General features: G+C 34.0%; 1 protein-coding gene across 3 annotated transcripts in view; it reads left to right on the top strand.

The window, feature by feature from the left end:
- LOC107682503 (glycerophosphodiester phosphodiesterase domain-containing protein 5-like) overlaps positions 1 to 15,616 on the top strand; it is a 58,060-nt gene that overhangs the window by 35,108 nt on the left and 7,336 nt on the right. For all 3 annotated transcript variants that reach the window (XR_001633515.1, XM_016478724.1, XM_016478729.1), the window contains exons 4-14: positions 1,647 to 1,740; positions 1,968 to 2,027; positions 2,296 to 2,394; positions 3,159 to 3,252; positions 4,642 to 4,787; positions 6,281 to 6,363; positions 7,640 to 7,790; positions 8,566 to 8,787; positions 11,499 to 11,656; positions 11,849 to 11,996; positions 12,388 to 12,470. Coding sequence is in view for 2 of the 3 variants with exons in the window: in XM_016478724.1 (XP_016334210.1) it covers positions 1,647 to 1,740; positions 1,968 to 2,027; positions 2,296 to 2,394; positions 3,159 to 3,252; positions 4,642 to 4,787; positions 6,281 to 6,363; positions 7,640 to 7,790; positions 8,566 to 8,787; positions 11,499 to 11,656; positions 11,849 to 11,996; positions 12,388 to 12,470 (1,338 nt within the window). In the remaining variant the exon portion in view is untranslated. The remainder of the gene's footprint in view (positions 1 to 1,646; positions 1,741 to 1,967; positions 2,028 to 2,295; positions 2,395 to 3,158; positions 3,253 to 4,641; positions 4,788 to 6,280; positions 6,364 to 7,639; positions 7,791 to 8,565; positions 8,788 to 11,498; positions 11,657 to 11,848; positions 11,997 to 12,387; positions 12,471 to 15,616) is intronic.

The following is a 15,616-nucleotide window of genomic DNA, read 5'->3' on the forward strand; positions in this document are numbered from 1 at the left end:
CTGGTGTCAGTAGAAATTTTGAAATGTTTTTGAAAGAAGTCTCTTGTGCTCACCAAGGCTGCATTTATTTGATTAAAAAATACAGAAAAATAATAATACTGTGAAATATTAGTACAGTTTAAAATAACTATTTTCTGTTTTATTTATTTAAAAATTATTTTAAAATATATTTTATTACTGTGTTGGTAATTAATATTTTTGTTTCTATTCACTAGAAACAAAAATTGAAAATTGAAAATAATGTTTTTGTAACATTATAAATGTCTTTACTTCCACTTTTAATAATTTGAATGCATCTTTGCTGAATAAAAAAAATAAATAAGAATAAGAATTAAATAAAAATAAAAAATCTTACGGGTCAGATTTTACTAATCTTATTATTCAGCCATTTCTGTTTATCAAATTGGAAATTATTTGGAAAAGATTATTTTTTTTTACTGTAACATTTGTCTTTTTTTTTTTTTTTTAAAGAATTACATAGTAAAATAATAATACTGTGAAATATTAGTACAGTTTAAAATAACTATTTTCTGTTTTATTTATTTAAAAATTATTTTAAAATATATTTTATTACTGTGTTGGTAATTAATATTTTTGTTTCTATTCACTAGAAACAAAAATTGAAAATTGAAAATAATGTTTTTGTAACATTATAAATGTCTTTACTTCCACTTTTAATAATTTGAATGCATCTTTGCTGAATAAAAAAAATAAATAAGAATAAGAATTAAATAAAAATAAAAAATCTTACGGGTCAGATTTTACTAATCTTATTATTCAGCCATTTCTGTTTATCAAATTGGAAATTATTTGGAAAAGATTATTTTTTTTACTGTAACATTTGTCTTTTTTTTTTTTTTTTACAGAATTACATAGTTATTCTTTATTGAATGCTACTCAATTTTTATCTTATTTCTTAGAATCAGAATGAGCAAGGAATTTGTACATATACAGTGGTGTGAAAAAGTGTTGGCCCCCTTCCTGATTTCTTATTTTTTTGCATGTTTGTCACACTTTAATGCTTTTTCACACCACTGTATATATAACACTGAGTACAGAAGGAAAAAACAAAAAAATAACAATAATAAGTTCATAATAAAAAATAAATAAATAAATAATAATAATATGTCACGTGACAAACATAGCATACTACTGTTTGAAACATATCGAGGGATAATATGACCTTTTACACTCACCATTTTAATAAAATAGTAAGGAGTATACAGGATTTACTGCACAGTATTCAGGAATACGCAAGCCAGTGTTCAATTCTGATCACAGCCGCTGAGTTTGGATGTTGAAGAAAGCTAATACTGTCCTTGCTGTGCCCTATGGTCTCATGTGTTTTATCTCCCTTTGTTTCAAAGATACACACTAGGCAGATGATGCTTTTTGTAAAACAGATGCCACTGTCATCCACCTCTTTTGTAAAAGTATACTTATATAATCCGGAGCTCTCATGAGAGTGAGCAAGAGAAATGTGTAGCCAGTCAAAAGATTAGTAGCTTCTGTTTGTTTTTCAGGGGCTTGGTTATTTGATTAGGCCTTAATGCATTCTGACCATTATGGAGAACATAAGACAACCAAGAATTCTAATGCTGAAGAATCAACTGCTAACGTTTTTTTCCGGTATTGTGCTCCCACAGGTTTTTATATAACCGTTCAGGGGAGTGGAGTGATGGAACCGTTCCCATATTGGCCGCTACAGCAGCTGGTTTCACCTACATTGCATTTTTAATGGTGAGTTGTAACTGCTCTGTAGCAGTGATACTGCGCTGTGGATTTGCATACTAAAACCTCTCCAAAACCACCAGTGCTTTTAACCGTCTCTTTCAGACATGTGTGTACATGTCACCATTCAGCATTATTATGATGTTTTAGCTCCATACCCCAGTTATCACTTCATCTGAACAGTTGCTGTCATCCAGTTTTTCACTGAATGTTATATTTGTCCTTTTTTGGTCCAGATTTTAGCCCTGTGCCATGTAGCTGTCGGGCAGCAGTTAAACCTCCACTGGCTCCACAAGGTACCCGTCAACCTCTGAAATACTTTTTTCCCAGAATTTTGTCCGTTTATGCGAGACAAACCAAATTAACCTTGACACAGTGTCACAAACACCTTGTTATGCCCTGAGGCTTTCTGGCCACATTGGCAGAGTTAAAGTAGTATTTCCTGTTTGTTTATGAACAGAAATGGAGCAGTGTGGATTTTCAGTGTAGTTTGCTGAATAAATGAAGTAGAATTGCATAAAATGAAGTGAAACTGAAGGAAGTGGTCGGTGTTTTTCTCTCTAGATTGGTGTGACAGCCGCTTTGCTCACTACAATAATTAGTGTGATATCGGTCACTCAGATGTGGGGAGAGGAATGGGATGTAGTTTGGATTTCTCTTCGGGTACGTTCTTTTAGATGTCTGATTTTATGGGTTCCCACAGTCCTGGATAACCTGAAAATATGAGGGATTTCAAAAGTCAGACATGGAGAATATTAATTTTTGTAGTTACACTACTGTTCAAAAGTTTGTGGTCAGTAAGATTTTTTTTTTTTCAATGAAATTTAGACTTCTTTTCAGCAAGGACACATTAAATTGATCAAAAGTGACAGTAAAGACTTTTACATTGTTACAAAATATTTCTATTTCAAATAAATACTGTAAATGTTTTATTCCATAAGAATATTAAGCAGCACAACTGTTTTGAAGCATTGAAATGTTTCTTGAGTACCAAAAAAAGCGTATTAAAATGATTTCTAAAGGCTCATGTGACTCTGAATATTGGAGTAATGGCTGCTGAATAGCCATCTTTGCCTTCAGATGAATAAATTATATTTTAAATGATGTTAAAATAGAAAACAGCTATTTAAAATTTTAATAATATGTCATAATATTACCATTTTTACTGTATTTTTGAGCAAACAAATGCAGCCTTGGTGAGTAAAGATATTTCAAAAACATTCAGAAATCTTACTCACTCCAAAATTTTAAATAGTGCTTTTTAAATTATGCCTTTAGGCTATACATTTCTTTTGTGTGTGTGAGATCTTTTTCTATAAAGTTATTTTTCTACAGACACTTTGAGGTTCCTCCACTGTCTAGATATTTGTCTTATTCTATGTATGTTTGTGTATTTAGAACAAATGAATGACTCTGTTTTTAATCAGGCTACTGGTCCTTTCCTGCACATCGGTGCTTTGGCTGCAGTAACCGCTTTGGCCTGGCTGATGGCTGGACAGGTGGCACGAGCAGAGAAAACTAGTAAGATGAATCCAGCTCCTCGCTTAAAGATCAGTCTCTCAGTTAGTCATCATTATTAACTAGATGTTAATTATTAAAGGGATACACAGAGAAATCCTCTATCCCGATACATTCCTGTCGTCACACAGAGACACATTACTATCACCACTTGCTCAATGCGCTGGTGTTTCATGTTACAGCATTAGAGGGAAAATTAATATACTGCTATTGATTCCTCATTTCAGTTTACCCAAGCTCATCTGATTCATATAAGCACAGATTTAACTGGCTTAACTCGTTTAGTTAATCAGAAGACTTTCTCTTCATTCCTCAGGGACATACACTGGAGTCAAGGAGATTTTTGAAAGAAGTCTCTTATGCTCACCAAGACTGCACTTATTTGATTAAACAATACAGAAAAGGCAGTAATATTGTGAAATATTATTACAATTTAAAATAAAATGTAATTAAAAATTAAGATGTAATTTATTCCTTTAATGACAAAGTTGAATTTTTAGCAGCTGTTACTTCAGTCTTAGGTGTCGCATGACCCTTCAGAAATCATTCTAAGATGCTAATTTTGTTTGCAATAATAATTTCTTATTAAAAATGATTTTTGTATGAATCGAAAGTTTAAAAGAACAACAATTACTTGAAATTGAAATCTTTGTAACATTATAAAAGTCTTTACTGTCCCTTTTGATCAATTTAATGCATTCTTGCTGCATAAAAGTATTAAATAATAACAGACCTCAAACTTTTCAGTGTTGGTGTATTTTCTTAATAATTTGTAGATTTCACAAAATAACCTCTACATTTCTCTAAGATTTAGAGAACTCCCTCGAAACATACTGTATGCAAGCACGTGAACTAAAATAGCTGTGCAAGCTCAATTCCACACATCATGCGTTCAGAAATGCGTCAGAATGCTACCAAAGATCTTTATATTTTCAGCAGTCACAAGGGAAGTTATTGCATGCTTTGGCCTAAACTTCTATGCTTAACAGCAGTATAAAGAGAATCATTTGGAATCAGCACTCCTTAACTGTCGACATTTTATAGTATATGAATAATATCACATCCAATTACCTACAGCAACACTAACAATAAAAAACACATTAGGTATGTACAATGACACCGCACAGATTAAATGTATTGGCTAAGCATTCACATCTGCATTGTATACTTGTTTCTAACCTAAAATGTCCATTTAGGCATTTTCTCTTGAAAAAAAAAGGTTACTTAGACACTTAGCTTCTGCAACGATGATGGCATAACACATGTGATCACCATTCAAACTGATTAAAAAAAGCTATTTTATAGCCATTTTAGTTTATGCCTTAAAAAGCCATTTTTTTTAAAGCTGTGCCTGAGTTGTAACTTCAGATAACTACGTTGTTGGTTCTCTAGGGTTTCAGTTGATGGTTCTCCTCGTCTATCTGAGTGTTCTCCTCACGCTTTACTTCATTCCGCTGTCAATCACCTCACCCTGTATTATGGAGCGTGGGAGTCTCAAAGCAGCACCCACCATCATCGGCCATCATGGAGCTCCAATGGTGAGATGCCAAATTGTCAACATCGTGCTGTGCACTTCCTGTCTTCCCTAGATGCTACATCAAGCTCAGGCTACATCAAGGATTGCTGGAGGCAGTTTGGTCCTTTCTCTCTCTCTCTCTCTCTCTCTGTCTCTTTCCATCCCTCACTATCGTTCTCTCTTTTTCTTCCTCTCCCTCCATTTATCTTTCTCATATTTCTTTTCCCTGGCTTGTCATAGCTAAATATAACTCAGGAAAGAGCTGCTGAGAATCTCTGTGTAGGCGTTGTTCAAGGTTTGGCGGTTATGAAAGGTTTTCAATACACCCGTGTGTATCATTGCTGTATTGTGCTCTGAAATGGCAAATATGCTTTTAACGTGTGCATGTCATTTCTGTTTTATAGTGGCACAGAAAAAAAAATGCAAATGTTTTTGTACAGTTGTAGTTGAAATCAATATATACAGTGGTGTGAAAAAGTGTTGGCCCCCTTCCTGATTTCTTATTTTTTTGCATATATATATATATATACTTTATTATTATTATTTTAGATTTATTTAGGCAAAAATGGATTTAGCTTTATCAGATGTTGTATGTTAAAAAAACGTAGGTAATTTTCTCTAATTTTGTGGGGTTTGTGTGAGAAAAAAAAGATGTTTATTTGGTCTGTAATTTGCCTGTGAAACAAATTTACCTTATTTCCTCTGGGAAAAGCTGGTCCTCCTCTATATAGGGCTACAGAAAAATGATTGAGAAAGAAAATTGATAATAACATCTCATCATTCTTAAGGGTGGCTTGCTAGCAGTAGTGTTATGTAACATTTCAGTTAGCCTATTAGTGAACAACGTTTTTGGAAGAACTTACAGTAATTGTCCTCTGCCACTCCTAACTACAGCTGTAAACAGTCAAACTTGGGTTGAAAACACAAGCCTTTACAACACCGCAGGCGCTGGTTGGAGATCATAGCTGTAGTATTAACCACCATGGCTTTAAAAGCCAGAATTAAAAAACGAGAGTCATAACCATAAGTGCTCTCCAAAGACACATGCATACTGATCTTAATATATTCCTCTCATCATTCTCTTGGGCTTCAAAAGAAGCGTCCTTCATTTTGCATTGATGTCACATGCACTAGTACATCTAGACCTGCAGTGTGCAGATGATCTCAAGTTGCTGCTTGCATGCTTTTGCATGTCTGGCCCTCAAGCACTCAGTGAACCTCCATGAGATGAGTTATTGATTTATATCCAAAGAACAACGAAGAGGTTTAGCTACTGCTTAGCTCTAGGCTGAGAAGAGTGTCACATTTTGGTTTAAAAAAGATCTTTCCATTCTGAACTTCACAGGGTTCAAATATGCAGTACTTTTTACTCTTCCGTTTCCATTATATATATATATATATATATATATATGTTATTCTTTTGTTATATTTTATGTAATTAAATAAAATATAATATACTTTTATTATATTTACAATCTGTGATATACAATCTGCTTTTTTTTTTCTCTTGTTCAGCTCGCTCCAGAGAACTCTCTCCTGTCGTTCAACAGAGCTTTGCAGAGAAATGTTAGTGGATTGGAGGCGGATGTGACCATCAGGTATTTATACATTCATTCTGTCTGGTTTTTCACCTCTTGGTGAAAATCATTAGGTTATACAAAGCCATGTGTATGTGTGTGTATCTAAAGGCACAAGGACACAGTGTGTATTTCAAAGTGTGAATCCTTGTGTGGCCGTGTGAGACTGCTATAATGAGAGGTTGGCGTGACGTCTCTTAGCTCAGTGAGTGCATAGTAATTGAACGCTGGGATAGACAGGAAGACTTTATAAAGAAGCCCCCTTAAGCTGTAATCTACTCTGCCTGCTTAATACACATCTTTAGATAATGGTGCAGAAATTGTCCATCTGTTGGGTTGTAATTTATCTTGGTTAAAGACAGTCAGCACTCAGGCTTTTTAGATTGAGATATCATCTCTTGTCCATTTAGACTGTTTCTTCACTGTTTCTTCATTTTATTTGTGTATACAAATACAATTTTGAGTACCAAAGAAAATAATTTCATCTACAGTAAAAAAAAAAGTAAATAAAGTTTTAAATAAAAATAACATTATTATAATTATTGTTAAATATTAAAATATATTATAGGGCAATATAATTGTAATTTATTGAAATATAGTATAATACAATATAATATATATAAAAAAATTTGTCCCTCATTTAAAAAGTAATTTCTGTAATTATTCCTTAGACAAATCCCTAGTTGAAAATAAAATTGCATCATTTAAACAATAAAATGGTTTAAATTTGGGTCATCCACCTTGACCATTGTGTTGCCAAAAAAAAAAAAAACAGTTGAGTCAATATATATTGTGAGAAACACAACAAATATTTGAAATTGAAAAGGAAATCTTGTGGGCCATCACTGCATTGTGATAGGTTGTTTCAAGCCACATATTACTAAAATTGGGAACATCTGGTTTAAAATGAAATAGGTTAATGTGGCTTAGAGGTTAAGTATCTTGGCTTATAACCTAAAGGTTCAATCTCTAGATCGGGTGGTTCACAGTGTACTACCATTGAGCTCTTGCAAGGCATTTAGCTTAAGTTGTTAAAAGCATCTGCTAAATAAATAATAATGAGTTGCAATAATACTACTTCTATTGCACAACATTCCCACTATTCAGTATGTGTATTCAGATGTTTTTCTGTCAATCACAGCGTAAGTCAGCTCCTCACTTTTATTCTCTGTCTCTTATCATTGAATATTACCCAGCAGCGCTGGCAGGTTGAGCTCTAATGGAAGCATTTTCTCAGTCGCAATCTAAGTGCTGTCTAATCACATACACTGCTGTGTAACACTGGCTTCTGCTGTAGTCTAGATGGTGTGCCGTTCCTCATGAGAGACCGGACGTTGAGGAGAACCACAAACGTGAGGAGAGTGTTCCCAGAGAGACAGTATGATGATGCTTCACTCTTCAACTGGACTGATTTGAGCTCATTGAACGCTGGCCAGTGGTTTCTAAAGGTATGGGCCATTTTGGCTCTGAACAATGTCTACAGTACAGCTGAAATAGTATGTAATGGTGTTAGTAATTTGAATTTATTTATGGTAACACTGAAGAGTGATTTTATATTAAAGGATGTACACAAAAAAAGATTTTTCTTATTTGAAATAAGAGTTCAATTTGCTACACTAAAATGAATTAAATAAATAAAGATTATTAGAGTATGTTTAACAAGAAAATACTATTTCAGTTTAACAAGAAAATACTATTTCAGTCTTTCTACTTCAAAATTTCATGTTTAAATCAATGTGGTACTTGCTGTTTCTTTGTAATTAATTGTGAAATTTACTAGCAATTTCTGAATGAATATTATTTCTATGCCATTTTTTCCCCAGTGTGAGTAAATGCGCTTTAATATTCACGTAAAGCTTCCTCTCTTGACCATTTATGGAAATGATGTTGCCAAACAGGTCACTTAGAACAAGTCACAGTTATGATGTCAGCACATTAACATATAGAAATCTTAAAGGTACAGTGAGAAAAACAGTGTATTTGATTAAATGTAAAGGTTCCATAAAACTAAATTATATCTTTTTTTATGTGCAAGAAACCTTTTGCTCCAGGTATAAGTGGACTTCAATACTAATGTGAGATGCCCCTTTTAGATCTAACAAGTCATCAATTCAACATTTAAACTAAATTTCCTTGTTTTCTTCTGACTTTAAAAGTGTGATCTTTTACATTAGGACTGTATAAGTACATATATCAGCATATAACTCTTTTTACTGAATGCAGGATGATCCCTTCTGGACAGTGCAGTACATGTCAACGTCCGAGCGCTGGTCAGTGGAGAACCAGACAGTGTGCAGCTTGGAGCAGATGCTGAAACTAGCGGCTAGGTCCAAGAGCTCGGCCCTATTCACTCTGCGCAGACCGCCGCCCAATCACCCCCACCACCATGACTGGGTCAATCTCAGCCTGGACACTGTTCTGAGGTCAGGAATACCACAGCGGCAGGTTAGTCTTGAGGGAGTGATGCTCACGGTTGATGTGCTACTGGAAATCTCATTAACCTTGGTCAGTGGTTGAATAGATATGTTCAGGATATGATTCAGGATTCAAAGCTGTTCCTGTTTTATGTGGTTGTATAGTAGCTCCCCCTAGCTGTGACTAATATTAAAGGGTTAGTTCACCCCAAAATGAAAATTCTGTCATTAATTACTCACCCTCATGTCGTTCCAAACACGTAAGACCTTCGTTCATCTTCGGAACACAAATTAAGATTTTTTTTATGAAATGTGAGGCTAATGCGAAGCTACGAGAATACTTTTTGAGCGCAAAGAAAACAAAAATAACATAATTTATTTAAAGCTGCAGTTCGTAACTTTTGAGAATAAAGTATAACAATAATAATAATTTGCAAGGTGTGATGTGATATGAGCTAATTTAGATTAAATCACCATTGGTAGCGCGATTTATTGTAATGCTGTTTTCCTCAGTTGGCCAGAACAAACGTGGCAGACTTGTTACTTACTTGTTCAGATGACAATATCCAGTGAAAATGCTTATTTGAGTCATATATTCCAAGACGTAGGCTAGAATCTGTGAGTGCAAAATACAATATCCACACCGGTGCGGTGACTGACTGCCAAACATACTCCTCAAAACATTAGATTAATCCGCGCTGGAGCCGTGCCGCTGCACAACCCACACAAGGAAGATAATTCCGCACACAACTGCAATTGCAGGTTTTCAAACAGAGATGGTGACAAAGAGGCCAAACTTACAGACTGCAGCTTTAATATCCATGACAAGGTTGTTTTAGATAAATATTGAAATAAACAAGAGGAAACTTATAATAATGTGTTCAAAATGTTCTATTTTCTGAAGAAAGTAGTTAATATAAATATGTACACACACTACATCTCATCAGTGATATGAAATGCGCCCTAAATTATAGAATGACTCATTTATATGCCAATTGCATTGTGGGAGTGGGGGCAGAGTAATGCATATGCATTCATAATATGCATAAATATTATTTGAAATTCATTTTATTCTTCATTGTGAACTGAACACACTTTGCCTCATTGTTCTTGTTCGCTATTAATAGCAATAGCACTGTGCTTAATTATTGTCTTAACTGACTTTTACTGTCTTGAATTCAAAAATGTGTTAATAAGCACCCTGAAGCACTTCATAAGACTCGATTTGTGCTTCTGTGGTGGAGGTTTCACAGTCACCCACTCATATCAGCGACAGTGCGGATGTAGGAGGCTAATGTCATTGTACTAACCAAAGTCAGGGCTAATAGCTAATGCTATCAAACAGTGATGAAGCAGTCCATTCATCTTTACAGAGACAGTAGCTCTGGTGAGAGAACTGTGTACTTCAAACAATGTATTGTGAGATCATCAAACACAAAGGCGTGTGGGTATTTTCAACCCTGCAATGTGAGCATGTGGATGTTTTTGTTTGATATGATCTCATTGATATGTCTACGAAAATACTTTTTGAGCGCAAATAAAACAAAAATAACATAATCTATTTAACAATTCTTCTCCCCTGAGTTACGTCTTCCGCCATTTTGGAGAGTACCCAAGAGCGTAATCGACGTAATCAGCGTTGTTTACGTTCGGGGGAGAAAGCGCGCACATGAACATAATCTGTGTAATCAGCGTTGTTTACGCTTAGGGGAAAGCGTGCGTATGCATTGTGATACTCTCTAAAATGGTGGAAGACGTAACTCAGGGGAGAAGAATTGTTGAAAAAATTTTTATTTTTGTTTTCTTTGCTCTCAAAAAGTATTCTCGTAGATTCGCAAAACTGAAGTTGTGCCACTGATGTCACATGGACTGTTTTACCGATGTCTGTACTACGTTTCTGGACCTGGGAACATTACAGTTGCGTTGCTGTCTATGCAGGGTCTGAGAGCTCTCACATTTCATCAAAAATACCTTAATTTGTGTTCTCGAAGATGAACGAAGGTCTTACGGGTTTGGAACGACAGGAGGGTGAGTAATTAATGACAGAATATGTGGGTGAACTATCCCTTTAATCGCATTATGGTTGTAATGTTAACCCTATAAATCCTACTGTATTATATTTGATATACACATTTCTAAGGCCTCTAAATGATCAACATGATCAAAACTTTGCTGAAAAACCTGTTGTACTGTGCTGTTTTTATAAAGTAAATGTAGGAATACGTTTTTTATAAAAATAACTGCTAATAGTGTTAATAGTATTTCAACATGAACACTTACTGGACTTAAGCAACTTGGCTTTACTCGATTATCCATAGAAAAATAATGTTAGAATTTGAGGATCAAATATGATACATCAGGCTTTCAGGGAACATTTATTTGTGATTATGATCTCTCAGTTATCATTGTATTGCATTGCATTATATGTTTTGCCATCAACAACAGAAACTACAAAGCTTTCATCATAAAACCAAGCATTTAACCTTACGGTCACGCAGGAAAAATTGATCATATCATATTTGCATATTGTCTTACTAATACTTATTATTGGGAGATACAAAGTGACAACTGATATTTATATGCATTAGTCTGCTATACTGTTATAAATATCTAATTGATTTACATTACAAACTAATAGAATTTTGCCTTTATTTTTTTACATAAAAATTATATATATATATATATATATATTTATATATTTAAACACACATTTAAATTCAGTTTTGTGTGTGTTATGTGTAGGTGATGTGGACGGTGGACAGTAACAGGGAGATGGTGAGGAAAGCGGCTCCAGGTTTACAGCAGACATCTGTGCAGAAGCTGCCTCTCGACACACTCCATCATAAAGGCATCAGCAGGGTCCTGCTGCGCTACAACCAGGCCTCTGCGCAGGACATCCGGTAGGACACTGCCCTATTTACAGACACCTGGTGTCACTTAAAACATCTACATAACACCATAAAGGACAGTTTTGGAACAAAAGCTGCAGTGTCTGTGGCACTAGTGTAATGAAATGGAAATGCAAAAACCTGTAATTTTTTAGCCAAAAACAGAAATTCATATACAGTATCTCTGTGTGATTATTTTAATAGGCTGTATAATGAAAACAACATCAGTCTGACTCTGCATTCGGTGAACAAGCCGTGGCTGTATTCCCTGCTGTGGTGCAGTGGGGTGCCATCCGTCTCCTCCGAGGCCCCGCAGGTGCTGAGGAAGGTGCACTATCCGCTCTGGCTCATGGTACGAAGCATCATCTGCTTATAGCTTATTCATTAAGCAATGGCACAAAGCCGTCACGCTTTTCCAAGATATGTAATTGGTCAACATCTGCTGCTCTGGCCTTTATTCAAAATGAAAAGCATACTGCCTTTATTAAAAAAAAAATTCTAAAATATAACACAAATCTGATAAATATGTTAAGGGGCAAATACATGATTGAGATAGTTAATGACATTTGTATATAATATATATATTGATAATATTAACCTATTTAATATAGTATTAATGAGCATGTTTTAGATTTTATAATTAATGGTAAAAAAAAAAAGATCTAGCAATGGCTGTAATATCTATTCTCTTGCACCACCTAGTGGTGTGTTTGCCTCATTAGCGTTTGTGTCTTTTTTTCTAGAGTCCAGATGAGTACTGCTTGATATGGATCTCTACTGATCTCATCTCTTTTGCTGTAGTTCTGGGAATATTTATATTCCAGAAGTAAGTGTCCTCTTGTTTGGTATGCTGTGTAGATTATAGGGATAATGTTTTATTCAAAGTAAGACCTGAGATCTAGTTCAATGTTATTTTTGGATTATTTACATGCTGTTCTATTATTTATTAATATGTTGAATCAGATTCTATTTTTATATGATTTCATTTTTCGTTTTATTTAGTTTCATTTAAGTCTAAATGATTATGTTAAGTGCTGTCCTGCTTGTCCCTGTGTATAAAACTGGTTTAAAAAGAGAAAGACCAGAGACTAAGAGTAGAGTGTAATCTGAGGAGTCTACTGCATCTCTGCAAGGATGTCTGGAATGTACGGACTGGGATGTTTTTTATGACTCCTGCTTGGAAATAGCAGGATAAAATATTTCCAAACAATAAGCCGTGGTTCACAAAATCCCTGAAAGCACTTATGAATGAAAGATGTAGAGCATTTTACGAGGGTGGTTTGGCAAAAAGATTGGAATTGCAGAAAGAGATTAAAATGGAAGTGAGGAAACAAAGTAACTTAATAATTAAATTAAAGTTAATAATTATAAAATAAACCTGGAGAAAGAGTTGAGTAGGAATAATCTGGGGTCAGTTTGGAAGGGGATGACGGTCACAACTGGATTTAAAGGGTGTGAGACTAAGAGAGTTCAGTTACCTGGGTGTGACTCTAGCAGTCAATTGGCTGAGGAATTAAATAGGTTTTATCTACGTTTTGATGCACCTAAATTTGGTCCTGTAATGAAATTTAAAATGAGTTACAGTGGTGCCTATATTTCTTTGATGAATCAGCTGTAATTAAGGTTTTTAAGGGTTGTAATATGACGAAAAGCCCTGGGTCAGATAACATGGGAAGGCGTTTAATTAAGGGTTGTCCTGAGCAATTGGCCCCAGTTCTGTAATATTTTTCAGAGGTCATTTGTTCTCCGGAGAGTCCCTAAATTGTGGAAACAGGCTACTGTAGTGCCTGTGCCGAAAACTACAAATGCTGGAACACTTAATGACCTTAGGCCAATAGCACTAACATCCCTTATAATGAAATGTTTTGAGAAATTAGTAAAAGAAGAATTGTTGGCTAAAACCAAAAATCTTTTAGACCCTCTTCAGTTGGCTTATAGAACAAAGCGAGATGTCAAAGATGCAACAGCAACTCTGTTAAATTTGGTATTAAAGCACATGGAAGAGGCCAAAACACACGTTAAGCTTTTGTTTGTAGATTTTTCATCTGCTTTTAATTCTTTACAACCTCATATCTTAGCAGATAAGTAAATTACTAATTTTGGTCTTGATTTGAATTTAACTGACAGAACTCCGAGAGTGAGAGAGTAAATGGTATTTTTTATGTTTGCAGATGATACAGTTATCGAGAGTCTTCTGGGAAATAATTAAACATGTCATGGTCAAGTGGTTGACGATTTTGTGTAATGGTGTGATGCTTGTTTGCAGCTGAATGTATCTTAGACAAAAGATATGATTATTGACTTTAGAACAGAAACACATTCTTCCCAGGCTACCTTTATTAAGGGTGAGAAGGTGGAATGTGTGGAACAACTATTGATAATAGATTGTGTTTTGATGTGAATACAGAGGTATTATGTAACAGAGGACAGGAATGCCTATATTGCTTAAGAAAATGAAGATCATTCAAAATAGATAGGACATTGATGGAATTGTTCTATAAGTCTTACATTGAGCCGTCATTGCGCTGTCCTTTTCCATTAGCTGCTGATTTGGAAATCTAAAAACATTAAAATACATTAAATCATAGGTAAAGAACAAAGAAGTCTGACATTTTTGTTCAACAGAAATGTTTTGAGTCACGATCTGTGCTCTGGACAGTGACCATTTCTTGTATCCTATGCTCCCTTCGGGTTCTCGCTATAGACTACAAAAGATGAAAAGTAACCAATATAAATATTCGTTTGTCTCCTGTGCAATTCGGTTGTTAAACAGTTCTAAATGAAATTTATAGGGAAATTTATTTTTGATTGATATTTTTATGTATTCATGTTTTTTTAAGAATGTATCGTATGTGTCTGTTGTATGTCTGTTTCGCTGCATCCAAATTGCCCACAAGGGATCTTAAGAAAGCTTGACTTGACATGCTTTTGTAATTTTTATATATTTTTTTTAAATATATATTTTATTTAGCTTTATTTTTATTCAGTTTTAGTTATAGTAATTTTAGTACTTCAACTTATTTAACTTAATTCATTATTTATTAAAGTTAATTGCCAAGACAACATTTCTAATTTTGGTTTATGCTTCGTTAATCTGATATTTTTTATTTTATTTCCAATTAATGAAAAATATTTTAATCTTTTTTTTATACTTGTTTATTTTTAGAAGTTTAAGATTAAGTTTTAGTTAACAATAAAACTTTCAAAGTCCTTCTTTCCAACTTTCCAATACATGTACTTAATTTCTTTAATGAAACTTTAATCTCTTAAAAAATCATTTAAATCTCATATACATTGAGCAATAAAGTATTAGCAAATAAAAAAAAGTATTAATGTTTATGGAAAGAGAATCCTGCATGCAAATATTTAGTTTTTGCTACTAAAGAAATTTTTTATTTTAACATTTTCATTATTTTAATTATTTTATGTTCTGTGTGAACATAAAAACTTAAATTTTTATACTGCTTAAATTCAGTACAGTACAGTTTTGGTCTGAAAGAAAATATGACTGAATGTTGTAGCTAAAGATTGTTTAAAGTCACTTCTAAAACATTCTAGTAAACAAAAAATTTGCTTGGATTGTTTCACACAATCAAATAGTGTATTGTAGTTTCATCAAATGTAATCAAATACAGCTTCCTATTGGGAATTCGCATTGTTTGACGTTTACAAAACAAATATTAATGCATCCTGAAAAATGATTACCTCCAGAGAGAGAAGGAAGGAAGGATAAGAAGAAAATGTGTTTGCATTGATGATGTTTTGCATTATATTGTTTAAAGGGGTCATATGATGCTGCTAAAAAGAACATTATTTGGTGTAATGAAATGTGTTTATGCGGTTTAAGCTACAAAAAACACATTATTTTCCACATAATGTACATTGTTGTTTCTCCTATATGCCCCGCCTTTCTGAAACGCGTCGATTTTTACAAAGCTCATCGGTCTGAAAAGCGAGGTATGCTCTGATTGG

The sequence above is a fragment of the Sinocyclocheilus anshuiensis genome, unplaced genomic scaffold (genome assembly GCF_001515605.1).
Source record: "Sinocyclocheilus anshuiensis isolate Anshui unplaced genomic scaffold, SAMN03320099.WGS_v1.1 scaffold1170, whole genome shotgun sequence".
Taxonomy (NCBI): domain Eukaryota; kingdom Metazoa; phylum Chordata; class Actinopteri; order Cypriniformes; family Cyprinidae; genus Sinocyclocheilus; species Sinocyclocheilus anshuiensis.